Genomic DNA, 23,332 nt, shown 5'->3' with positions numbered 1-23,332 from the left:
GCACCTGGAACCTGGAGCTAGCACTGATGGTCTTTGTCATCTCCAGGGAGATGTGGGGCCTGCTGGGCCCAGAGGAGCTGTTGGAGTCAAAGGGGAACAGGTGAGTGAAGGGAATGTTTAGAGGGTGGGGCAGGTGAAGGTTGTGCCATCCTGACTTCTGATCTTTCCACCCACAGGGCCCACCCGGGTTGGTTCTTCCTGGAGACCCTGGCCCCAAGGGGGACCCTGGAGACCGGGTGAGTAAATGTGGGGATGGGGAGTGTGACAGAGGAAGATGAGGTGGCGCCTGGGAACCCTGACTAAATCCTGTTCCCTTGTTATGACTGTCAGGGTCCCATTGGCCTCACTGGCAGAGCAGGCCTCCCGGTGAGTACCTGTGACCTTGGGTAACTTCAATGTTTCAGGGGTTGCTTCCCCTCGAGGGCTGCCTGTTGCATGCATCCTGTATCACCTCACTCTTGCCTCCTCCACAGGGTGATTCAGGGCCTCCTGGAGAGAAGGGAGACCCTGGGAGGCCTGGCCCCCCAGGACCTATTGGACCCCGAGGTCGAGATGTAAGAGGCTGGAGTTGGGAGAGTCCTGGTGGGAGGGGAGGAGGGGTGTTGCCAGCATTGCCGGGGTCTTGGGACCAGGGCTGACTCTCCTGTCTCACAGGGTGAAGTTGGAGAGAAAGGTGACGAGGGTCCCCCGGTGAGACTCCTCTGCATTGTGGTTTCTGATCCTTTACCCTTGAACTGTGATCCCAATGGGCTGGGGGCTCCACCAGGTCCAAACCCCTGCCTCCTATCCAGCTGGTGCCCAGGCCCTCCTCTGCCCCTGCTTGCTGAGTTAGATCCCAACTCACCTGCACAAAGTGACTTTTCTCTTCATCACCAGGGTGACCCAGGTTTGCCTGGAAAACCAGGCGAGCGTGGTCTTCGGGTGAGTTTTGACAGGGAGAAGTAAGGGGGGTGATGGAGGAGGTGGGCATGAAGGTGATGAGGAACTTCGAGGGGGAAAGAGTGGCAGGAAACTCTGGAGGGAGGCTTGGGGAACCAGGATCAGTATAGGGGCTCACAGCGGAACCTGCAAAATGCTGGGATGGCCTGTCTCAAACCAGCTGCTCTTCTCAGGGAGCACCTGGAGCTCGGGGACCTGTGGGTGAGAAGGGCGACCAAGGAGATCCTGGAGAGGACGGTCGAAACGTGAGTCCCATCAACCTCAATCCCCCAACCATCCAGTTCCCAGCCCCTGATCCTGCAACCCCAGCCTTGCAATGCTGCACCCTCCCAATTCTCATTTCCTGTGACCCCTTCATCACAACCCCCGCAAAGGACACCAGGATCCCCATGAGTTCTCATGGTGCTTCCAAATCTCCCCCAAACTGCTGCCTACTCTGAGTGACCCTGACACCCTGGCTTTCTGCAGGGCAGCCCTGGACCATCTGGACCCAAGGGTGACCGTGGGGAGCCGGTGAGTAGTGCTGGCATTCCGGGCTCAGTAGGGTGGAGATTTCTCTAGTGCTGCCACCAGTGTTGTGGTCGATGTCCACACAAGGGGCCTAGAGGTCAAGGTAGGGAGCACTGATGGCATTCCCCAGGCCTGGCCTGCCCTCTGGGGCTTGGCATTGGGGTGCCACAGGGAATTTGAGGGCAGCATTGAGCCTGGGGCAAACCTGAGCCATGCCCTGGGACCTGGGGCCTCCTGTTGACTATAACCATTTCTTTTCCTAGGGTCCCCCAGGCCCCCCTGGACGGTTGGTAAGGCTTGAGTTGGGGATGTTCCTCTGCCATCTCCCTCACCTGCCCCTGTTGGCTCCATACTGTGTTCCCTCATCCCTTCCACTGACTCCCATTTTCCCCACTGCCCCCTGATACCTCCACTGATCCCTGTAGCCCTTCACTGACCCCATCCCCCCACACCAACCTCACTTCTTCTCATTGGTCATTCTCCCCACAGGTGGACGTGGGCCTTGGAGCCAGGGAGAAGGTATTGGGGCTTGTGGGTGGAGTGAAGCCATGAGTCCAGGAAAGGATCCTAGTGCCCCTTGTGACAGGCTCTGCTTCAGGCATGCCTTGTGGCTAAAGGGCTGTTCTCTCAGTGAGCTTGTTTCTGCCACAGGGAGAGCCTGGGGACCGTGGACAGGAGGGTCCTCGAGGACCCAAGGGTGACCCCGGTCCCCCTGGAGTCCCTGGAGAGAGGGTGAGTGTGGTTGGGCCTGTGGGGAGGTAGGGCCTGGGAAAGCCTGCTCTGATTTCTTCCTCCCCCACCCTCAGGGCATTGACGGGCTTCGGGGGCCCCCAGGCCCACAGGTTAGTGATGTACTTTGCCCTATCAGTCTAAGTCCCCATCTTGCCCTCACCTCTTAACTGACCTTGTTCCCTCCAGGGGGACCCAGGTGTCCGAGGCCCAACAGGAGAAAAGGTGAGAGGTGTGGGGGTTTTCAGGATGTGAGCGTGGGCTCCCAGATCCATCAGAGCCTTCGAGGCCTGTGACCACTCTGTTTTTGTCAGGGTGACCGGGGCCCTCCTGGGCTGGATGGCCGGAGTGGGCTGGATGGGAAACCAGGAGCTGCTGGGCCCGCTGGTCTGCATGTAAGTCATGGTAGTTGCTGCCTGGTCATCCCCATTCCTTACTCCTTCACATGAAGGCCTTGGACCGCAGCCTTATCTGGGTGGTCGTATTAGTCCCCTTATGTTGCTTATAACCAAGTACACAGAACTGGGTGATTTATAAAGAAAACAAAATTTATTGCTTACAGTTTCAGAGGCTAGGAAGTCCAAAGTCCAGGGAACACATCTGGTGAAGGCTTTCTTTGGTGGTGACTTCAGTGATGGCAGGGTATCCTATTGCAAAAATGGTGGAGCACAGCGAGCAAGAGAGAGAGAAGACAGACTCTCCTCTTCTTTTAATGCCCTCAGAACCATGCCCCTGACCACATTTTTAATCCATTCACTATGGCATGGTCCTACAATTTAATCACCTCTTTAAAGCTCCACCCTTCAATTACCATAATAGGATTTCCCACCCTCTTAACAGTCACAATGGGGGCTAAGTTTCTAATACATAAAGCTTGGGGGGACACAATTAAGGTTCAGTGAGTTTTGGGGGGACATAATTCAATCCACTACAGTGGTCTTGGCCCTGACAAACTCTAGGGCCAGATGTGTTACCTGCATCTTCTTCCAGAACCCTGCCTGGGTGGGGCATGCTACTGCCTTGCAGGCCTTGGGTTCACTAGGCCTTGGGAACTAGTGGCCGTGTCAGTGGGCAATGCCCCTGACTCTATGACCACGATGAACTCCCTGACTTTGAGTCTCTCCTCAGGGTGCTGCTGGCAAAGCCGGGGACCCAGGGAGAGATGTAAGTGGAGGGGATTCTGGGGCGGAGGGCAGCTTTGGGGTCCAGTGTAAGCTTCAGCCAGGTCATCATAGTCATGGCATCAGCAAGAGTATGGGGAATTGGTCCAGCCCTGTCTTTGGGAGGGGTCTTAGTCCCTGGCAGACAGGTTTTAGTAGAGCCCCCCTTTCTGTCTTCACTTTGGGGGTCTTAATAGGCCCCCCATATTCTGGGGGTTCTACCCTTGGGATCTGTGCCTCAGGAAATCTCAATGGGACCTCCCAATCTTGGTGGTCTACAATGGAGGAAGATCTTAATGGGGTTCTCCCAGTCTATGGGGTATGTCCCATGGGATATCTCAGAAACCCTCTCAATCCTAACAAAAACTTTTTCCAGGGGCTTCCAGGCCTCCGAGGAGAGCAAGGTCCCCCTGGTCCCCCTGGCCCCCCTGGGGCAGTGGTGAGTCCAGGCTTTCATGCTACCCTTTTGCCCCATCACTACTCTTGTCCCAGCCCTGACATCTGAACAATGATCTCTTCCCACAGGGAAAGCCAGGCGAGGATGGCAAACCTGGCCTGAATGGGAAAAATGTGAGTGTGTCCAAAGCAATCACAGTGAAACCTGCTGAGAAACACCAGCACTTGAACACAGCCCAGATCTGTGGATACATGGGGCACATGTGCAGACACATGTAGACATGTGCCAACACCTGCATACCTAGCCCAGATATACAGATACATACAGAAACACAGTTCTGTGTGCACACACAGGCAGCCTCCCAGACACATTGTGAATTAGGTGATATGCCAACTTGTGCCTGGATGGGCCAACACATGCTGAGATAACGCACGGCCAGGGGCACAGGCGAAGAGCCACAGACACAGGTCAAGAGACACAGACACATTGGCATGAAACCATATTCAGGGACATGTGGAGACATGTTGACACCCAGACACTTCCACCCAGACTCAGGTATGTGCTAAGATATGGACCCATGACTACATGTGGACCTGTGTTAAGACATGGTGAGACACACATCCATGGCTCTGACATGTGACATGTACTGGGAAATGCTGACACATGTATTTATATCCACAGTGACCCACACGTATATGGTCATGCACATTAAGATACACAGGACTTGCAGACAGATGCCAAGACACACAGTTCTTAAGGCACTGGGGACCTGTGTATACATGTATAAGCCCATGCACATACGCAGACATGGGCCAAGGTATGTACACAGACTGACACATACAGTTGCCTACAGGACACACAGGCCCCTGGGTGTGCATGCCAAGACACACATATGTATGCACCCACCCAGGACACATGGACATTCACCCACCCAGAGACACATAGATGTGGAGTTGCATCTAGAGGGCCAGAGACGGGGAAATGTGCAGTTACATCCAGGACACATGGACATTCACCCACCCAGAGACACATAGATGTGGAGTTGCATCTAGAGGGCCAGAGACGGGGAAATGTGCAGTTACATGCGGAGGTAAGCAGGCCTGTGCAGGCTTATCCTTAGACATGCAACAGCTCACCCAGATGGTCACAGGCCATGTTCCAAGACACACAGAGCCATGGAGCTACATATGCAGACATACAGTCGTAGTCATCTGAATCTGCCAAGACACTGTCTTTCAGCCAGACACTGGTGAACATTTGGACTGATGTGAGTCCTCTGCCCGCAGGGAGAACCTGGGGACCCTGGAGAAGACGGGAGAAAGGTAAAGTCCCTCACCTGGGGTCTTCCCTGTCCTCAGATTGGGGCTGTGTCTTAAGCACGCTTGTCTTCCTTAGGGAGAGAGGGGAGATCCAGGCGCCCCTGGGAGAGAAGTGAGTGCTGGAGTCTTCTGCAACTTTTGGCCCCTGGCCCTGACCCTGCAAGATATGTCATTTCTGGGGTCTCAGAGTCCTGATGCTGGCTTCATTCTCCTCAGGGTCAGGAAGGCCCCAAGGGTGAGCGTGGAGTTCCTGGTAGCCCTGGACTCCAGGGCCCTCCAGGCCTCCAGGGGCAGGTTGGGCCTCCTGGCCAGGTGAGTGTCCAGGGTAGTTCTGGGACTTGGGAGCAATAGAGGCCATTATGTTTTCACGCGATACCCTCCTGGGATGCCATGATCCTGTGTGACCTCTTTGTATTCTTTCATATCTCAGGGTTTTCCTGGTGTCCCAGGAAATATGGGCCCCAAGGTGAGTATGAATGTGTTGGATGGGGGTATGGTGAGGGGCTGACCAGGGTAGGGGGACAATTCCCCTACCTGATCATTCTTTTCTCTCAGGGTGACCGTGGGGAGACTGGATCCAAAGGTGAACAGGTGAGGCCCTCACTTCTTTCACATGCCCAGGCAGCCATAGTACCCACGCATGCACACACATGCCCACAAGCTGGGTCCTAGCAGCTTGTCTCTTGACCTCTCCAGGGCCTCCCTGGAGAGCGTGGCCTGAGAGGAGAACCTGGGACCGTGGCGGTGAGTCAGCCTTGGGACCTGGCCCTTGACTCTTTTTTGCATGCCTATGGGGGCCACCTCTCCATCCCCTTCTTCTTGCCATGAGGCTCCACAGGTTCTGTACTGTGTGCTTGGTCCCTTGCCCCATTGAGGTGCCTATAGCCTGCACTCAAGGGAACCTGGGCAATGGGGACATGCCAGGGAGAGGCTCCCAATGGCCTGCAGCCAGGCTTCAACCAAGAGTTAAAGGGTACTCTGGGCAAGAGGCCTGGGGAAGAGGGTCTGGAGGCTCTTCCTGGGGGCAGTATGGGGCAGGAGACAGGGGCGGCTTCTTACTGGGCAGCCCCTCACCCAACTTTGTGTCCTCAGAATGTGGAGCGGTTGCTGGAATCTGTTGGCATCAAGGTAGGTTGTTTAGAGGCTGGGGGTAGTGGCCAGTGGGGGCCCCATGGGACAAGTAGTGCCCACAGGGGCCAGAGGATTGGTGGCAGTATGGTCCCTGCTCCTCTGACCCCTTGCTGTCCCTCAGACGTCTGCTCTGCGTGAGATTGTGGAGACCTGGGATGAGAGCTCTGGCAGTTTCCTGCCTGTGCCTGAACGGCGTCGTGGCCCCAAGGGGGACCAGGGTGAGCGAGGCCCCCCAGGCAAGGAGGTGAGTGGTGGCTTCTCAGTGATATGTGGCCCATGGAGGGTGTGGTAGTACAGCCATCATCATTCACTCTTCTGCTCCTCCAGGGCCCCATCGGCTTTCCTGGAGAACGAGGGCTGAAGGGAGATCGTGGAGACCCTGGCCCTCAGGGGCCCCCTGGCCTGGCCCTTGGGGACAGGGGCTCCCCTGGACCTCCTGGCCTTGCTGGGGAGCCTGGAAAGCCTGGTATTCCTGGGCTCCCAGGCCAGGCTGGGAGTGTGGGGGAGGCAGGAAGACCAGGAGAGAGGGTGAGCCTGGGCGCTGGCTGGGAGAGCCAGGGAAGAGGGATCAGGAGGGGTTGGACTCCCTGTGGACATAGTCCTCACACTACTATTTGCATTTCAGGGAGAACGGGGAGAGAAAGGAGAACGGGGAGAACAGGTGATCTGGGATGGGCTCCATGGGGCAGGGGCTGCCTGAGTCTATTCTGGGGCAGCCACCCCATTTTTTTCTTTCTGCAGGGCAGAGATGGCCCTCCTGGCCTTCCTGGACCCCCCGGACCCCCTGGCCCCAAGGTGATCACCCCAGACCTGCCCTAGGCCTGTGACTGGTAATCAAGATGCCACCCTTAGCTTGGGCCCCACAAATTCCATGTGGTATCTCTGACCCAATAACCCTCTGTGATCCTGTGATCTGTGATGACTGCTCCATGCCTCTGTGACAGCCATATTTCTCCCCTGTGACCTTGTGATGGTAGGTGGCTGTGGATGAGCCAGGTCCTGGACTCTCTGGAGAACAAGGACCCCCAGGACTCAAGGGCGTTAAGGTCGGTTTGTGGGATCAGCCTGGGGGCCACCCCCTGTCATGGCACCAGGGCCTGCCTTAACATCTCATTCCCACAGGGGGAGCCAGGCAGTGATGGCGAACGAGGCTCCAAAGGAGACAGGGTGAGGCCTCCTGCCCCCTCATATATTTCCCCCTCCTCTATGGGGGCATACCGAAGTGGCATGCATATGTACGTGGGCACATGACAGGGATTGGGGGCTCAGGGAAGAACACTCTGCTTGCAGGGTGTGCCAGGGATCAAGGGAGACAGGGGAGAACCTGGACAGAAGGGTCCCGATGGCAACCCGGTGAGTCCTTGCCCCAAGGGCCACACATGTGCAAGAACAGAGCTTTTGCATGTGTTGTCTGAAGTGCAGGGCTAGAGTCTGCACTGCCTGGGCCTGTCTGGGTCGTGCCTCTGCTGTCTAGGGGATGGTGGGTGAGGGAAAGCTGGGATCAGGGGACAAGGGCATGTGGCCTTAAATTTGTTCTCTCCAGGGTCTACCAGGAGAGCGTGGTGTGGCTGGGCCTGAAGGGAAGCCGGTGAGTGGTGGTGGGACTGGCCTGGCCTAGGCTCTGGAACCTCTGCTGTCTGGTTGCTGTATGTGTGTGTATTACTTGTGGGGGTTGTGCCTTCATGCCCAGGTGTGGATTCAGGGGCACAATGTCTGTGAAAGGCTTGCTGTGTGCATGTCTGTGTGTATGTGTATGTGCAGGCCTGTGTGTACTATCCCTGAGGGGTAGCCCATGGATACATGGTGATCTGTGCCTGGGAGGGCTGGGGCGTGGAAGTGGTCCCCCAAGGCAAAGACGTTCAGAGGGTGGGAACAGGCCCAAATGAGGCCCACATTGAGGCTGATCATCTTCTTCTCTGTGCAGGGTCTGCAGGGTCCGAGGGGGGTGCCTGGCCCAGCAGTGAGTACTTGAGAATCCTCACCTCTCCAGTCCCCATCCTGTGCCCAACCCCAATGAGTAGTCCTGCCTCAGTTTTTCTGGTGGCGTAGGGCTGGCTTCCCCTCATCAGACTTTTTCTCTCCAACAGGGTGGCCATGGAGACCCTGGACCGCCCGGTGCCCCGGTGAGTGACGAGGGGAGCACTACCTGGTTGGGGTCCAGGAGGAATGGGATGGGCGTCGGTCACACCTGATGAACCAGGCTTTGTCCTGTGTTAATCCCTGAGCCCAGGCAGATAATGCTGACCTCTGTCCCCTGCCCTTGACACTTTAGGGTCTCGCTGGCCCTGCGGGACCCCAGGGACCTTCTGGCCTGAAGGTGAGTATATGCGTGTGGGGGTACCTGGATGGGAGGAGGAGGAGGCTCTTTTGAGCCATGTCCACACCCAGGGCAGCGTCTGCCAACTTCTTGGGATGTCATTCCCTGCAGTGAGGCTGAGCCCCAGGAACCCCGTCTATGTAGGCTCTGCTCATGTGTTCTATGGGTCCTTTGTAGGGAGAGCCTGGAGAGACAGGACCCCCAGGACGGGTGAGTGGCTCAGCTCATGGATTAGGGGCATCAGGAGACAACCAGGTGGGGTTGGCACTGCCTCGAACTTTTTCTTTCTCCAGGGTCTACCTGGACCTACTGGAGCTGTGGGACTTCCTGGGCCCCCTGGCCCTTCAGGCCTTGTGGTGAGTGAGTCCCTGTGGCCTCTGCAGGGACACCTTTTTCCTGTCCTTAGGTCTCATGTTCTTCCATGTCCTCCTTTGTCCATTGCCCCATGTCACCCTCACATCTGATTTATTCCCCATCAGGGTCCGCAGGGGTCACCAGGTTTGCCCGGACAAGTGGTGAGTCCTAGGGGTCAGGGGTTGGGCTCCCGGGGTCAGGGCTCAGCAAGTAGGTCCCTGACAGAGCTTCTCCCTCTCAGGGGGAGACAGGAAAGCCAGGAGCCCCAGGTCGTGATGGTGCCAATGGAAAAGATGGAGAAAGAGGAGGCCCTGGTGTGCCAGTATGTATTCTGGGGGGGCTTGCTGGGGGCTCTGTGCCCAGTGTGTGCCTGGACTATGAGGAGTGGGGCAGCAGTGGCCGGGGGTGGAGAGGCACTGAATTCCTCACGCTTCTCTGCCATAGGGGTCACCAGGTCTGCCTGGCCCTGCTGGACCCAAAGGAGAACCTGGACCCATGGGGGCCCCTGGACAGGTGATATTTGACCCTGACCTCCACCCCCTGCACTAACTCCTCTGCCTCATCCCCATGCCTTACTTTCCCAATCCCATTGGGATGGCAGGGTGGGGGCAGGGAGGAGGAGGAGGCCAGACCACTCACTTGGCTTTCCCCACAGGCTATGGTTGGGCCCCCTGGAGCAAAGGGAGAGAAGGTGAGTGTGTGGGAGGCCTGGGAGAGAGGCCAAATGGTGGGGGCCAAGGAATTCCACTGACACCTCTCCCTCATCAGGGAGCCCCTGGAGGCCTTGCTGGAGACCTGGTGGGTGAGCCGGTGAGTGTGGAATTTCTGACAGGTGACCCATAATTTGTGTACTCTCTTGACCCTCAACTTTTATAATATGCCCCACATTTGACTCCTGGCCTCATGACTCCTTCCTTGAGTCTCATCTGTCTGTGACTGATGCCTGTGTTGCCTCCTGACCTTTGTCTCTCCAGGGAGCCAAAGGTGACCGAGGACTGCCAGGGCCACGGGGCGAGAAGGTGAGGTGGGCCTGGCCCCTGGGCCTGAGCATTGGGCAGAGAGAGGAAAGGCCAGGTGGCCAGACCCCATCACCACCTCTTCTGTGTAGGGTGAAGCGGGCCGTGCAGGGGAGCCTGGAGACCCTGGGGAAGATGTGAGTCTGGGGTCTGGGCAAGTTCAAGCCAGGCTGGTGTGTGATTGTGGACATAGGGACCATTCTTGGGCCTGTGCACGTCTGAATCACTGAATCTGGCTGCATGTTCCAGCATTCAGGAGCCTGCTCCTTGGAGCACATGGGGGGCATATGCTCTTGGTTTCCAAGGGTTTGTGGGTGCCATTTTAGTTTCTGTGTGCCTGTCCTTGGTTATCTGTTCTTCACTATGTCTGAGCACGTGTGTGTGCCCTGTCTGACCTCCCAGGTCTCAGGACGCATTTGAGTTCTAGTGGTCCTCTCCTTGGTTATGTGTTTATAATCTGCGCCCCCGTCTGTCTGAGTTCATGTCTGTGGGCACATCTAAGCTCCCTGACAGCGGGCGGACATATCAGCATTCCTGTGAGAGCTCCCATGTATCCATGCTCACATCTGTGGTCTTGAATGTCTGCGCTCATGTGTGAGCTCCATGTACCTGTGGTCATGCCTGAACTCCACCTATCTGTGGTCACATCTGGGCTTCCCTCTGTTTGTGCCCTCACAAGTCCGTAGTCACGTCTGAGCTCTCAGAGCCAATCCTTGGTCACACGTCTGAGTTCCCATGTGTTTGTGACCACAGCTAAGCTCCCCAGGGAATATTTTTGGACCATATCTAAGCTTTATGTTCATGTTTCTACCCTCTCAGATGCTGTTTGTTTTTTTTAGGGTCAGAAAGGGGCTCCAGGACTCAAAGGTCAAAAGGTACATGTACCTGGAAGAGTCCCTGCTGGGGGTCATGGTCCTGAGACTCCCTGAGCCTGATCTGACCCTTCTTTCTCTCAAAGGGTGACCCAGGAGTCGGGGTCCAGGGTCCCCCTGGGCCAGCTGGCCCTGTAGGCATGAAGGTAAGCCAATGCTGCATCACTAGTGGTGGGGGCAGCAGGCAGGGTGGCCGGTGGAGGTGGGAGGAAGAGGGAATCTGGGGCTAGTCCTAAGAAGGGGTCCCTCAGTGACCACTCCTCCATTTGCTCTCTATTTCAGGGAGACCTGGGCCCCTCCGGCCTCCCCGGTGTGCCTGGTACTGTTGGGTTCCCTGGTCAGACAGGCCCTCGAGGAGAGATGGGTCAGCCGGGTCCCAGCGGAGAGCGGGTGAGGGGCTTCAAGACCTCTGAATCCAGTGGTGGGTGAGGAGGAAGGGCACCCGGGCTCTGCCTTGGGGGCTCCCAGTCTTGGGGGGCAAAGGGGGAAGATGGATCCCAAGTCACTCTCTGCCTCCCTTGCCCTATTTTTCTGGTAGGGTCTGGCAGGCCCTCCAGGGAGAGAAGGAGCCCCAGGCCCCTTGGGGCCACCTGGACCACCAGGGTCAGTGGTAAGTAGAAGTACCCAGTTTCCTGTGTGTTTGATTCCCTTTGTGTTGGCGTCTGTCCACGTTGAGGACTAATGATGGGGATGATACCACACTGGGGGGCTGGGTGTGTGTGGGGGGCTTTGAGAGCCACAGGACTCTCACCTCACTCTTACCTACAGGGAGCACCTGGGGCCTCTGGACTCAAGGGAGACAAGGTAAATAGGACATGCTGCTGGCTCTCTCCTGTGCCTGTCATCCCTTCCAACCTCCACTGACCTCCCATGACCCTCTGTCTCCCACTGATTCCCCTCATTTATCCCTGGTGTCCTCTTGATGTCCAGGGAGACCCTGGAGTGGGGCTGCCCGGGCCCCGAGGCGAGCGTGGGGAGCCAGGTGTCCGGGTACGTATGTCCTGCTCCATGGCCAGCGCCCACTGCTAGGGAGCCACATCAGGGCTCCCCTCATCACAGCTCTTGCCTCTGATTTCCAAACTCTGAGTCAATTAACCTAATGTCACCATCCAGGGTGAAGATGGCCGCCCGGGCCAGGAGGGACCCCGAGGACTTATGGTGGGTCCACTTGGAGAAGCACCAGTGGTGTGACTTTTGTCCTCTGTGCCTTTGGGACACCGTAGTCCTCCCCAGCCCTCTGGTCCTCCTTGTCTACTCTCTTGACCCCTTTTTCTGGTCCTCTCTGGTTCCCTACTCCCCCGGCTCCCCCTTGGTCCCTCACTGCCCCCACGTTGCTTTAGCTCTGTTATCTTTTCTCCCACAGGGGCCCCCGGGCAGCCGGGGAGAGCGTGGGGAAAAGGTAAGAATGTGGAGAAAAGGTCACTGGGGTGAGTGGGGGTGGAGATGGATCTGTAATTCAGGACTGGGGGCTCCCCAGTTTGGGTGGACTCATACTCTCCCGCCCAATAGGGTGACGTTGGAACTGCAGGGCTAAAGGGTGATAAGGTGAGTGTGGGATTGGGGGAGGGCAGGGGTAGGGGACTAGGGTGCTCCACTCTTCTGACTGCTCCCTGCCCCCTCAGGGTGACTCAGCCATAATTGTGGGGCCTCCAGGGCCACAGGGTGCCAAGGGAGACATGGTGAGTGGGTGTGGTTCCTAGGCAGACTGGGTCTCCCTTGGGTGTGGGAAGGGTTCCTGTGGGGCTGGCCTAGGGGATCTGAGAGCTCAAACTCCCAGAGGGTGATGGACCTCCAACCCCTGACCCAGGGTGAACGAGGGCCTCGGGGCATAGATGGTGACAAAGGACCTCGGGGAGACATTGGAAACCCTGGCGACAAGGTACAGGGAAGAGGGTGGCATACTCTATGTGGGTCCAGTGGACCGTGGGGGTTCCGTAGAGGATCTGCGAGGGCCGGAGAGGAGAACAGGAGGGGGACTTTCTGGAGGTTAGGGGGGTTCTGTAGTTTGTAAAGACTGTAGCATGGCTGAGAGGATAGGAGCTCTAGGGAAGGCTGAAGGGCCTCTATGTGAGGTCAGGAGGGGAGCTCTGTGGACTTCAGCTCTATGAGGGGCCCCATGGCGACAGGAAGGGGTTCCTTGGGTGTTAGGGGTGCCCCAGATGGGATTAGGGGCCCAGTGGTATAAGGGAGGGGCAAGAGTCTGGGTGTCCTGAGGTGAGAAATGAGCCACTCCTGGGCCATAGCCCCAGCTCTCCGTTATGGCGTGGGACAGAAGAGATGGGCCACTGGGACGGTCTGTGGGAATGACACTGAGGAGCTCTGCCCAGCTGGTGGGTTCCAGTCATACTCCAAGCCTCAGCCTGCTCTGGTCCTGATTGTGTTCCTCTCCTGGTCACTTCCACAGGGCACCAAGGGAGAGCCTGGTGACAAGGGCTCGGTCGGGTATCCGGGAACACGTGGACTCACGGGACCCAAGGCAAGCCCTGCTATGGGCACAGGTCCAGAGCCTCTCGCATCACACACAACTTTCTCCAGGTGTCCCTGAGTGTTGGGGGGTTTCTGGCTCCCTCACTGTTGGCTATATGTGTGTTCACATGGGATCTGTGTGAGCCTGGGCTCTGCATGTCTGAGTGGCTGCACATGCAGCAGGTAGGCCAGCATAGGGGACAATCACATTGAATGCTCCCCCCAAACCTGTGTTTCCCACAGGGTGAGCCTGGTGCTGCAGGGATACCTGGTGACCCGGTAAGATGCCTGTGTTCCCACAGGAACCCCCCAAACCCCCAGAACCCCCATCCCCGTGATGGTCCTGCCCATGTGTAGCTTCAACTTATAGTGACGAGTGCTCTCATGGTGTCCTCATGTTGCCCAGAGGCTCCCACCTCCACAGTAACTCTCTGTGATGGTAACCCCCTATGATGGCCCATGGTGACTCTCGCCCCATGGCAAACTCTGCCCTTCCAGTGCTCTGGCCTGCAGTGGTGCCTCTCACCTCATGGTGTTCCCTGCCTACTATTCAGGGTGATGCCCTTTGATCCCTCACTGACCTCCCCTGACCTCACATTGACCCCACTGCCCCCTAGGGATCCCCAGGAAAGGATGGAGCCCCTGGTATCCGAGGAGACAAAGGAGATGCTGGCTTCATGGGCCCCCGGGGCCTCAAGGTAGGAAGTAGATGGATTTTTTTTCCAGTCAGGAAGGCCTGATGTTGGATGGTGAGGAGCATGGGGTCAGACGTTGGGGTATCCAGGACTGAATGTGAAGTCGGAAGTTGGAGTGTCTGAGGCCAGTTTGCAGAGTTGGTTTCTGGGTCAAGGGGTCAGGTGTCTGGAAGTTGCTTTTTCACCTGCTTTTCTCCCCCAGGGAGAACGGGGGATGAAGGGAGCCTGTGGCCTTGATGGAGAGAAGGGAGACAAGGTACAGAGGTGATGGGGGTGTGGGGACTACAGGCCAGGGGCCTAAGGCTGACCCCTCTACCTGATGTCTGCAGGGAGAAGCTGGTCTCCCCGGCCGCCCTGGGCTGGCTGGACGCAAAGGAGAGATGGCGAGTATGGGGCACACCCAGAATGAGGAGGGGACGGGTGGGCCAGGGCCAAGCTTATGTCTTCTTTTCTCCAGGGGGAGCCTGGTGTGCCGGGCCAGTCGGGGGCCCCTGGCAAGGAGGGCCTGATTGGTCCCAAGGTACAGGTTCTCTTGACAATGGGCATGATCGGGGGTCAGGATGGGGCAGGGAACATCAGGGTAGGGTCGTGTTGGTTTAGAGTCAAGGAAGGTGTGGAATGTTGGGACATTGGGGGATGGAATGAGGCTGGTATTGAAGTGTCAGGGTGGGTTGGGGTCACAGGGGAGAGTTAGGATGAAAGGATGGGAGGTAGGGCAGTGGGGTTACAGTGGGGTTGGTGTCATGGGGATCATGGCTGGTAGGATCACAGGTGCTTGGGTCATGGAAGTTTGTGGGCATTGGGGCGGGGGCTTGTGGGAGTTCAGGGGTGTTCAGGAGCTGAGGGAGGTCAGGGCAGAGGATCTCTCATACTTCTTCTATTCCTAGGGTGACCGAGGCTTTGATGGGCAGCCAGGACCCAAGGGTGACCAGGGCGAGAAAGGGGAGCGGGTAAGTTGAGTCAAAGTTATGGTGAATTAAGGAGAGTATGCTCTTTGGGAGTGGAGCCATCTTTGGGGGATCTGATCACTGACCCTGTCCTATCTCTCTCCAGGGGCCCCCAGGAATTGGGGGCTTCCCAGGTCCCAGGGGCAATGATGGCTCAAGTGGTCCTCCAGGGCCACCTGGGAGTGTTGGCCCCAAAGGCCCTGAAGGACTTCAGGGCCAGAAGGTAAGGAGCCCCAACTCTGACTCCTGACCCCTGAACCTCCCTACTCTTCCAACTTTGCTTACTTCTGACCCTGCAACCCATCCCCCAATCTCCCTGCCCAACCTCTGAAGCTGTGGTCACAACTTGCCTGACTTGTGACCCCCATTGCCTCTGATCCTGCTCACTTGGTTCTTGTTTCTGACAGGGTGAGCGAGGTCCCCCTGGAGAGAGAGTGGTGGGTGCCCCTGGAGCCCCTGGGACCCCCGGCGAGAGAGGAGAACAAGTAAGTGGGGATTCCTGGGCTGGGGATAAGAGATTGGGGTGACCTCTGGAGTCTCTGAGACCAGAGGTCACAGCCGTGTCTCATCTGTTGCACGTAGGGGCGGCCAGGGCCTCCTGGCCCCCGTGGTGAGAAGGGAGAAGCTGCCCTGACAGTGAGTGTGGGCTGGGGGTGGTGGGGGGTGGGGGGTGGGACCTTGCCTCCTGCACCCAACACCCTAACCCCCTGGGCCCTGGGCCCCTGACGCGATGCTATCCCTTCATGATCCCTGCATTATGTACTCTTTGTCCTTTCTGTGGGTTCTTCATGGTCCTTGTGGTCTTGTGCTCCCAGGAGGATGACATTCGGGGCTTTGTGCGTCAGGAGATGAGTCAGCATTGTGGTGAGTAGGGCCCAGCCTGGAACCTCCTGGGTCCCATCTCCCCTCTACCCGAGCACCTCTAGGCAGCTCCCCAGAACTCATGGGGGCAAGCGGTCAAGGAGATGGGTGGAGATGGGTGGATACACAGGACACACATGCTGCAGGACAGACATGCTGACAGCACTTTCCCCAGTGGATGTCCAGTGTGGCCATGTGTGGAGGGGATGAAGGTGGGAGCAGGGCTGGTCCTACGGGGTCTGACAGGGACCCAGGGGGGGCTGTGATGACCCTGAGGGGCATCAGAATGAAGTGCTGTCTCTTGCCATCTCTCTGTGTCTGCAACTGATTTCCTGCTATCTCCATGTCTGCCTGTTTCTGTCTATCTCTGTCTGTCCCTCTGTCTCTTGCCCTTTGTTGGCCTGTTCCCAACTTCTGTCCTCTCCTTTGTTTATTCTCCTCTGCCTTTCTTCCTCTCTCTCTCCTTCTATCTACCTCCCACCTTCTCTCTCCTGCTGTTTTCTCTGTATATCTCTACCCCACTGTGTGTGTCTCTCTCTCTCCATGTTCCCATCTTTCTCTGTCTGTGTCTTGCTGTGTCTGTCATTGTCTCTCTCTGCCCCTATGCCCCCTCCAGCCTGCCAGGGCCAGTTTATTGCATCTGGATCACGTGAGTAGTTTTCTGTTCCCAGAACTTTCTTTACCCTGGGCCCTGCCCTTCCTATCACCTGGGTCCTCTCAGCAGGGGGTTGGCTGGGGTGGCTGCTCATGATGACCCCAGGGCCCTGTGCCCCCTGCTTTTTGCTCCAGGACCCCTCCCTAGTTATGCTGCAGACACCCCTGGCCCCCAGCTCCACCCCGTGCCTGTGCTCCGGGTCTCTCACATAGAGGAAGAAGGTGAGGACAGCTGACACATGAGGCGTGTGTGTGAGGCACGGACACATGCATGGGTGCTCGTGAATGCATGGCACATGCCACGTATATAAGTCCACATGCAGGGCTCATGTATGAACACTCGGTGCACACATGGGGAGATCAGTGCTGCCCGCCCCGTGCCAGGGCCAGCAGCCACCCCGCTCACAGCACTGCCCACTCTGCCTGCAGGCCGGGTGCCCCCTGAGGACGACGAGTTCTCTGAATACTCTGAGTATTCCGTGGAGGAGTACCAGGATCCTGAGGCTTCTCAGGATAGTGGTGGTGAGAATGGGGCGCTGGGCCCAGAGCGATTTGGGTAGTGGCAGGCAGAGCTGATCCCTGTTGACCTCTCGCTGACCCCTAGTTCCTCTCTGATTCCTGCCACTGCTGCTGACCTGACCACCATTGGCCCCAGACCCCTGTTCCCTGCCACTGGATGAGGGCTCCTGTACTGCTTATACCCTGCGCTGGTACCATCGGGTTGTGCCAGGCAGCATGGAGGCCTGTCATCCCTTTGTCTACGGTGGCTGCGGAGGGAACGCCAACCGTTTTGGGACCCGTGAGGCCTGTGAACGCCGCTGCCCACCCCGGGTGGTCCAGAGCCAGGGAACAGGTATGGCCGACTCCCTACCCACACAAGTGACTGGGCACTGAGCCTGTCCAGATCGGGTCCTGGGTGAGGAGTCCTTGGGTCAGGGTCCTAGATCAAAGGCTGGGGGGCCTGGGAAAGACCCTCAGACCAGAGAACTAAGTACAAAACCCCAGCTGTGGAGCTGTGATCCCCCTCCATGTTCCCTCCTTTAAAGACCTAAGTATGGATCCCTCTCTGAGGTCAGAACCTGCTTCCTGCAGTGGCCTCAGCTCACTCTGCATGGGTGCCTTTGCTGTGTCTCTCTGTGGCTTACATGTTGGGTAAGAAGGGCAGAGGGCTGATGCCAGTTTCCAACCTGTCCCCCCACCGCAGGTGCTGCCCAGAGCTGAGGCCCATATGATGAGCTGAAGTTCAGCGTTCCCTGGAGGAGTCGGGGTCTCACCAGAACCCTGCCGTCCCTCCCCTTGGTGCTAGAGGCCTGTGTGCACATGAGTGTGTGTGTGCGTGTCCGTTATTTCAGTGACTTGGTCCCGTGGGTCTAGTCTTCCCTCCTGTGGACAAACCCCCATTGTGGCTCCTGCCTGCCCGGCAGATGACTCACAATGGGGGGTGGCTGTGGGCAGTGAGCGGATGTGACTGGCGTCTGACCCGCCCTTTGACCCAAGCCTGTGATGACATGGTGCTGATTCTAGGGGCATTAAAGCTGCTGTTTTAAAAGGCTCCTGTTGTGACTATTTGGGGGTATGGGGTGTCGGTGGTAGGTTTTCCCTGGGAGATCAGGACTATCCCATCTGAGTACAGAGTCCCTCTGCCCAGCCCTGGTCACTGTCCTGTGATCCTTAGTCCCCAACGAATCCCCAGAAAGGAGTAGATAGCGTGTGTCCTCACTGCCCCCCAGGAGGGGATGAGTCATAGGTGGGGGCTGCCTCATGCCAGGAAACATGCCCAGCTCCCACCCCAGAGGACTAAGGAAGATAAATGGGCCCTGAAGTGGGGTAGAGGGTCAGACCACAGGACAGCATTGCCAGTCCCAGGCAGCCACGGCAGCCCCAACTTACCCCCAGAGGAGGCTGGTAGCGGTAAGACTGGAGTCGGGGTGGGATGGGAGGGTCTTAGGAGTTGAGCAGACCTGGGGTTTGAGTTAGTGGAGGTTTCTGGACCTGGGGCCTCTGGGGTCTCTGGCTGCTTCTCTGCCTCCAGGAACCCCCCACTCCTGCTCTTTTCTTTCCTGGATCAGCTACAAGCTCTCTTGCATAGCACCTCAGCCTCTCCTTTGTCCTATGTTTCTGTCTCTGAATCTTTGTTTCCATCATGCTGCCTATCTCTGGACAGTGTCTATCTCTTTCTGTCTCTTTTTCTTCTAGTCTCCCTCTGTTTTGCTCTGCCTCCACCCTGTTCATCTTTTTCCTCTCCCCTCTTTCTCCCCTCCTACCTGTCTCTCATCTCTCTCTGTCTCTCTCTGTCACTTGGTTTCTTTGTCTCTTTACCTTTGTCTTTCTCATTCTCTCCCTCAGTCTTTGTAGCTCACTGGCCTTCTTCTCTGTCTGGCCGTGTCTTGATTTACCCTGTCTCGTTCTGGCTCTCTTCTTGTTTCTTCACCTGTCTCTGTCTCTATCCCAGCCTGGACCCTCTAATCTCTCTTGGTCTCTCCTTCTGTCTCTCTGCTCTTGCCATCTATTTCTTGGCCATGAACCGTAGTTGACCAGAGCCCTTGTTCTGAGCCTGTTTTCTCCTCACAGCCTGACCACATGATGACCAGGTGGGCTCTGCTGGTGCTGATGGTCCTGATGTGGGGCAGGGTCCTGGTTGTCCCGGCAACCCCTGTCCGAGCCTTCCGGCTCCTCCCTCAGACCTCTCCCCAGACCACTCCCTGCCCTGTGGCCTTGGAGAGCTCCTCAGCTACCACCACAGGCCCCTCAACTGCCTGGGGCTACTCCAGCCCCGGCCCCCACCTTGGCCCACGCATCACCCTCTCGCTGGACGTCCCCATCGGCCTCCTGCAGATCTTACTGGAGCAGGCCCGGACCAAGGCTGCCAGGGAGCGGGCCGCTGCCAACGCCCGCATCCTGGCCCATGTTGGCCGCCGCTGAGCCTGAGGGGAGGGGGTCACAATGATGGAGCCACCCTGGACAGGAAGACCTGGATGGCAGCAGAAGAGTTGGACAGTACTACATCTGGGCAGAGTGCATCTGGACACCACCATATGGGGCCACTGCCATGTGGTGTCATATCACATCTGAGTAACCAACAGAGTCACGGTGTGTCTGGACAGCCTGGATGCTGCTATGTCAGGTCACTGCCATGTGAAGTCTTGCCATGCCTGTGTGCTCCACAGACTTATAATATGTCTGACAACTTGGGCACTATCATGTAAGTCACTTAGTAGAAGAGCTTTGCCATGTCTGGGTGCCCCACAGTCACAGAGCAACTGGACACTGCCACATGTGGTCACCATCATGTTACTTTCAGTAACCTCAACACAGGAGCCCAGCACTGCATCTGAGACCAGTCCATCTAAGGCCCACAGGTCTGCAACCAGCCCCCTCCTGCCCCCAATAGGTCACCACACAGGGAAGTGCTGGCTGAGGGTCGCGTGCATGTTTTGTGCTTCATGAGGCAGCACCTATGCCAGATGGATGGATGGAGCTATCATGGGCATGTCCGGGCACAGGTGGCTGCACATGGAAAGTCTATGGCCGTGGCCGCCTTTCCTTGTGAGTGTGTGTGCACGTATGTGGCTGAATCTCTGTGCACTGCCTGTTACAAGTATCTGACAGCTGAGTGTGTGTGTGAGCAAGGCGAGGGCATGTGAGTGGGCCGGGAGGAGCGGGTGCTTGTCCCCCAAGCCTGCATGAAGCATGCACAACACAGCCAGGCACTGCCCTGCCCGCACCCCTCCATGCCCAGCTTCAGCTCTTGGACACATATAGCTCAGGGGAGATGGGGCTCAGTCTGCTGGGGCCCCAACCCAACTCTACCCCTTCCTCACTGAATTGTCCTGAGCAAAGCTGTTCACCTTTCTGAGCCTGTTTCCTCATCTGTTAAGCAGTGATGCCACCAAACTTCTTGTGAGCATTGAATGACATAGTATACAAGAAGTTTCTGGCATGCAGGAGGTGCTCAATAAATGTAAAGTGATTAAAGAATGGGAGGGACGAGAATCATATAGTCACATGCACCCAGGCCCTGACACATGAGGGCTGAGTCATACCTGGCTTCTCTGCCCTTCCATCCACCCTCCACCCCCCACCACCCACCTTTTAACTGATCTGGTCCCTTGGTTTGGAAGGAGTAGGTTTTACCTTATTTCACACCCCAACTCCATTGCTGGGCTGGAGATGGGACTGACATTCTGGGCAGCTTGGACAGGCTTGCCTGCGATGGAGCAGGCACTCTGGGCAGTGTAGACCACTTCAGCTGGAGATAGGGCAGACACTAGCAGTGTGGGCAGCTTGCTGGAGAGAGAGTGGCTGCCTGCAGGGGGTGGGGGCACTGCCGGTGACCTCACAATTGTAAGCAGCCCTGGGGGGCGGGCCTAGGGCGGGCTGGAGAGGCGGGGCTGTAGGGCAAGCGCTGCTCTCTCTCAGAACTGGCAAGGGCGGGGTTACACCACTGGGGAGCTGCAGGGGGCGGTGGCTCTGGCCAGTTCGGTTGCAGGATGGACAGAGGCACTTTAGGAGACAGCTCCCTGACGGACCCAGGGCAGGCGAGCAGCAGGCAGGGTAGGCACTGGGCAGCGTGGGGAGGGTGGAGGGTCTGGGAAAAGACCAGTGTGCAGTAGGGGTGCTGCTGGAGGGGGTGTGAGAGTGTGGGGGTCTCTCTGGTTATAGGGGTGCTCTGAGGGGCATCAGTCTGTCAGTGGCTCGCAGGAGGGGGCACACTGATGCCTTGCAGGGGAGAGGGGGCCGGGCCAAGGTGGATCTATAAATAGTGTCTTCCTCCAGCCCAGGGAGAGGAACAGCCAGCTGGAGCTGCCTAAGGCCCTCCCTCTCTGCCCTTTGCTGGTCTCCAAGGGGTCATATTTGTCCAGGTCTCCCCTCAGGAGTCTCACCAGTTTGGGAAGGTATGGAGGCTCATTTGGGAAGTTTTTTATAAGATGTGATTTTAGCCCTTAAGCCAGTATTTCTAGGGTGCCTACTCTATGCCCTGTGCTAGTCCTCAGCTTCTTAAACACCTTCTGTGGACTCTGTTTTGGTCATGAGCCTCTCTGAGCCCTTTTTGTGTGCCCTGGCTCATCCTGATTCACTCTGAGTCCCTACTGTGTGCCTTATGCCAGGCTGGAATCAGGAAGTGTAGATCAGGGTTCACAAGGCTGCTTGGTCAGATGGATCTAACACCCTCAAGTTGGAACTTCACATTCTCTGTGAGCTCTGCTTCAGGGAGACACTGGAGACCATCCTTTGCTGGAGATGGCCAGAGAACACTGGAATTCCTGAACCTCCCAGTGGCAGCAGGGGTGGGGGTGGAGTGGGGGTGGGATAAAAGGGAAGGTAGGTAGCAGAGAGTAGCAGGCCCCACTATAGCCTGCCTATCTCTGTGGACATGCCTAGGTGCAGGACTTGTTTGCTTCTGTGTGTGCATCTGTGTGAGTGCACATGTAGCTGTGCAGGTGTGTCTGTGTGCATGCAAATGCTTGTGGGTATGTGTGGCATGCACTGACACCCCTGTGTCTTTATGCTGCAAAGGGTGGTTGGCAGTTCTGCCAGGACTGGCCAGCAGATACAAGACTGAAAAGAGTTTGAGCATTAAGAACTGAGGATTGAGGACTTTGGCCACCCTACAGCTTCTAGGAGGAGGGTGGAAGAGTCCAGTGATCAGTGAAGAGGATGCCATGGGAGCCAACCAGGGTCAGGCCAGCCGGGTTTCTGGTGGGAGAGGCTGAGCAGGACATGCTCATACGCAGGTGCTCACTGACATCCTAGCACACTTCCCACGCCTGGGATGGGATAGCTGCTCACTTTGTGATGCCCTGAGGAGAGGAAAGCCATGAGTGCCAGTTATTCTACTGGACATCTACTGATACTGAGGAAGCAGAAAGCCAAGAGAACATTTCAATGGAGGGAACCTCAAAATACAGATGTGGAGATGGGAGGGGTGTAATAGTACAAGGTATGGAAGGTGACATTTTGAAAGGCTGGGATTTGAGATGAGTCCATCCTGCACTGTGGGCTGGCTCTGTGGTCCTGGGTCCTTTTCCCCTTTCCAATCCTCAGTTCCCTACCTGAGAAATGGGGCCATGGGAGAGGAGATGGAGAATATCCTCAGAGCAGGTGTAGACCCTGGCCTTGGGGAGGGGACCCAGGCTCTTCCTGATGTGCACCTGTCGGCTCCTAGCTGGATATAGGGATTGAAAGGCTGTGTTTGGGTTAGCCCAGGGTCAAACTGTTTAGGAAAGAGTGGTAGGTGCAGGCCACCGTGTTTCCTGAGAACTAGGCTCAGACTGTCTGGGCATGGGGATGGCTTCCCAAAGAAAGGCCTGATCCCTTGCCATGTCCTGGTTGCCCTCTACCCCAGCCTTTGACTAACATCCCAGGAGGACTGGGAAAGAGGAGAATGGGTAGGCCTGAGGAGGTGCTAAGTGTCTGTGGATATTGGAGGAGATAGACTTTGCAAAGAGTGCTGGGGGTTGGACAGGGTGTGGGTGTGTATCAGTGAGGTCTCTGAGATCAGGGTGGCCCCAAGATGGCCTTGGCCAGGAGACAGACAGGAGGGCTGGCTGTGTCAGGAACAGAATGAGTGGGTTTGGAGAAGTAGGGAGCATGTGGGTGGTCACAAGGGGCACCCTGCTCATTAGGAACCGCCCATGGGTGTGCTCAGAGCTGCTGGGCATGAGGTGGAGAGAGGTGGTGGTAGACACTGCAGAGGGAGGATGAGGAAGGAGGAAGTGGCCGACCCTGTCTGGGGCAGGGCATTCCCAGGGTAGGCAGCTAGAGCTGGTTTCAGGGAGGGTCCAGGTGGGCTTCCAGCATGTGGACCTTCTGAAACTTCATTTCCTGTGAGGTGGGCAAGACATCTGTGTAAATCATCTTAAGGGTCCTTGCCAGGCTCTGAAGAGCTGGGTTGTAACTTGGAGGACTGACCCAAGGTAGGGCTGTGGAAGGGAGGGAGCCTATGCCTATAGCGCGTGGTCAGC

At 57.1% G+C, this 23,332-nt stretch overlaps 3 protein-coding genes across 3 annotated transcripts in view; all 3 read left to right on the top strand.

The window, feature by feature from the left end:
* Positions 1–17,919, top strand: part of COL7A1 (collagen type VII alpha 1 chain) — a 31,702-nt gene extending 13,783 nt beyond the window's left edge. Inside the window, exons 49-119 of the mRNA XM_063113550.1 lie at positions 47–100; positions 177–236; positions 331–366; positions 474–554; positions 655–690; positions 877–921; positions 1,113–1,184; positions 1,408–1,452; positions 1,713–1,739; positions 1,939–1,968; positions 2,101–2,181; positions 2,256–2,291; positions 2,368–2,403; positions 2,493–2,573; positions 3,307–3,342; positions 3,715–3,777; positions 3,864–3,908; positions 5,022–5,057; positions 5,131–5,166; positions 5,271–5,366; positions 5,485–5,520; positions 5,610–5,645; positions 5,751–5,798; positions 6,147–6,182; positions 6,307–6,429; positions 6,513–6,713; positions 6,811–6,846; positions 6,927–6,980; positions 7,163–7,231; positions 7,308–7,352; positions 7,476–7,538; positions 7,729–7,773; positions 8,110–8,145; positions 8,273–8,308; positions 8,458–8,502; positions 8,680–8,712; positions 8,796–8,858; positions 8,982–9,017; positions 9,098–9,178; positions 9,301–9,369; positions 9,512–9,547; positions 9,625–9,666; positions 9,831–9,875; positions 9,965–10,009; positions 10,712–10,747; positions 10,831–10,890; positions 11,027–11,134; positions 11,283–11,354; positions 11,513–11,548; positions 11,675–11,734; positions 11,858–11,902; positions 12,108–12,143; positions 12,254–12,289; positions 12,367–12,423; positions 12,552–12,623; positions 13,149–13,220; positions 13,454–13,489; positions 13,828–13,908; positions 14,108–14,161; positions 14,235–14,288; positions 14,363–14,425; positions 14,793–14,855; positions 14,959–15,075; positions 15,260–15,337; positions 15,435–15,488; positions 15,668–15,716; positions 16,330–16,362; positions 16,503–16,589; positions 16,797–16,889; positions 17,023–17,220; positions 17,572–17,919. Of these exons, the coding sequence (XP_062969620.1) occupies positions 47–100; positions 177–236; positions 331–366; positions 474–554; positions 655–690; positions 877–921; positions 1,113–1,184; positions 1,408–1,452; positions 1,713–1,739; positions 1,939–1,968; positions 2,101–2,181; positions 2,256–2,291; positions 2,368–2,403; positions 2,493–2,573; positions 3,307–3,342; positions 3,715–3,777; positions 3,864–3,908; positions 5,022–5,057; positions 5,131–5,166; positions 5,271–5,366; positions 5,485–5,520; positions 5,610–5,645; positions 5,751–5,798; positions 6,147–6,182; positions 6,307–6,429; positions 6,513–6,713; positions 6,811–6,846; positions 6,927–6,980; positions 7,163–7,231; positions 7,308–7,352; positions 7,476–7,538; positions 7,729–7,773; positions 8,110–8,145; positions 8,273–8,308; positions 8,458–8,502; positions 8,680–8,712; positions 8,796–8,858; positions 8,982–9,017; positions 9,098–9,178; positions 9,301–9,369; positions 9,512–9,547; positions 9,625–9,666; positions 9,831–9,875; positions 9,965–10,009; positions 10,712–10,747; positions 10,831–10,890; positions 11,027–11,134; positions 11,283–11,354; positions 11,513–11,548; positions 11,675–11,734; positions 11,858–11,902; positions 12,108–12,143; positions 12,254–12,289; positions 12,367–12,423; positions 12,552–12,623; positions 13,149–13,220; positions 13,454–13,489; positions 13,828–13,908; positions 14,108–14,161; positions 14,235–14,288; positions 14,363–14,425; positions 14,793–14,855; positions 14,959–15,075; positions 15,260–15,337; positions 15,435–15,488; positions 15,668–15,716; positions 16,330–16,362; positions 16,503–16,589; positions 16,797–16,889; positions 17,023–17,220; positions 17,572–17,588 (4,158 nt within the window). The 3' untranslated portion in view covers positions 17,589–17,919. The remainder of the gene's footprint in view (positions 1–46; positions 101–176; positions 237–330; positions 367–473; positions 555–654; positions 691–876; positions 922–1,112; positions 1,185–1,407; positions 1,453–1,712; positions 1,740–1,938; positions 1,969–2,100; positions 2,182–2,255; positions 2,292–2,367; positions 2,404–2,492; positions 2,574–3,306; positions 3,343–3,714; positions 3,778–3,863; positions 3,909–5,021; positions 5,058–5,130; positions 5,167–5,270; positions 5,367–5,484; positions 5,521–5,609; positions 5,646–5,750; positions 5,799–6,146; positions 6,183–6,306; positions 6,430–6,512; positions 6,714–6,810; positions 6,847–6,926; positions 6,981–7,162; positions 7,232–7,307; positions 7,353–7,475; positions 7,539–7,728; positions 7,774–8,109; positions 8,146–8,272; positions 8,309–8,457; positions 8,503–8,679; positions 8,713–8,795; positions 8,859–8,981; positions 9,018–9,097; positions 9,179–9,300; positions 9,370–9,511; positions 9,548–9,624; positions 9,667–9,830; positions 9,876–9,964; positions 10,010–10,711; positions 10,748–10,830; positions 10,891–11,026; positions 11,135–11,282; positions 11,355–11,512; positions 11,549–11,674; positions 11,735–11,857; positions 11,903–12,107; positions 12,144–12,253; positions 12,290–12,366; positions 12,424–12,551; positions 12,624–13,148; positions 13,221–13,453; positions 13,490–13,827; positions 13,909–14,107; positions 14,162–14,234; positions 14,289–14,362; positions 14,426–14,792; positions 14,856–14,958; positions 15,076–15,259; positions 15,338–15,434; positions 15,489–15,667; positions 15,717–16,329; positions 16,363–16,502; positions 16,590–16,796; positions 16,890–17,022; positions 17,221–17,571) is intronic.
* A 1,028-nt stretch (positions 17,920–18,947) lies between these two features.
* UCN2 (urocortin 2) lies at positions 18,948–19,289 on the top strand. The gene has a single exon (XM_063113642.1). The coding sequence runs from the start codon at positions 18,948–18,950 to the stop codon at positions 19,287–19,289; it is 342 nt and encodes a 113-aa protein (XP_062969712.1).
* Positions 19,290–20,857: 1,568 nt separating this feature from the next.
* PFKFB4 (6-phosphofructo-2-kinase/fructose-2,6-biphosphatase 4) overlaps positions 20,858–23,332 on the top strand; it is a 39,230-nt gene continuing 36,755 nt past the window's right edge. Inside the window, exon 1 of the mRNA XM_063113617.1 lies at positions 20,858–20,921. Within this exon, the coding sequence (XP_062969687.1) occupies positions 20,858–20,921 (64 nt within the window). The remainder of the gene's footprint in view (positions 20,922–23,332) is intronic.

The sequence above is a fragment of the Cynocephalus volans genome, chromosome 11 (genome assembly GCF_027409185.1).
Source record: "Cynocephalus volans isolate mCynVol1 chromosome 11, mCynVol1.pri, whole genome shotgun sequence".
Lineage (NCBI taxonomy): Eukaryota > Metazoa > Chordata > Mammalia > Dermoptera > Cynocephalidae > Cynocephalus > Cynocephalus volans.
The sequence above is the reverse complement of the archived record's forward strand: the minus strand, read 5'-3'. Positions and strand labels throughout refer to the sequence as shown.

Coding starts and splice junctions, on each gene's coding strand:
- UCN2 (XM_063113642.1), top strand. CDS start 18,948: ATGATGACCAGGTGGGCTCTGCTGGTGCTGATGGTCCTGATGTGGGGC.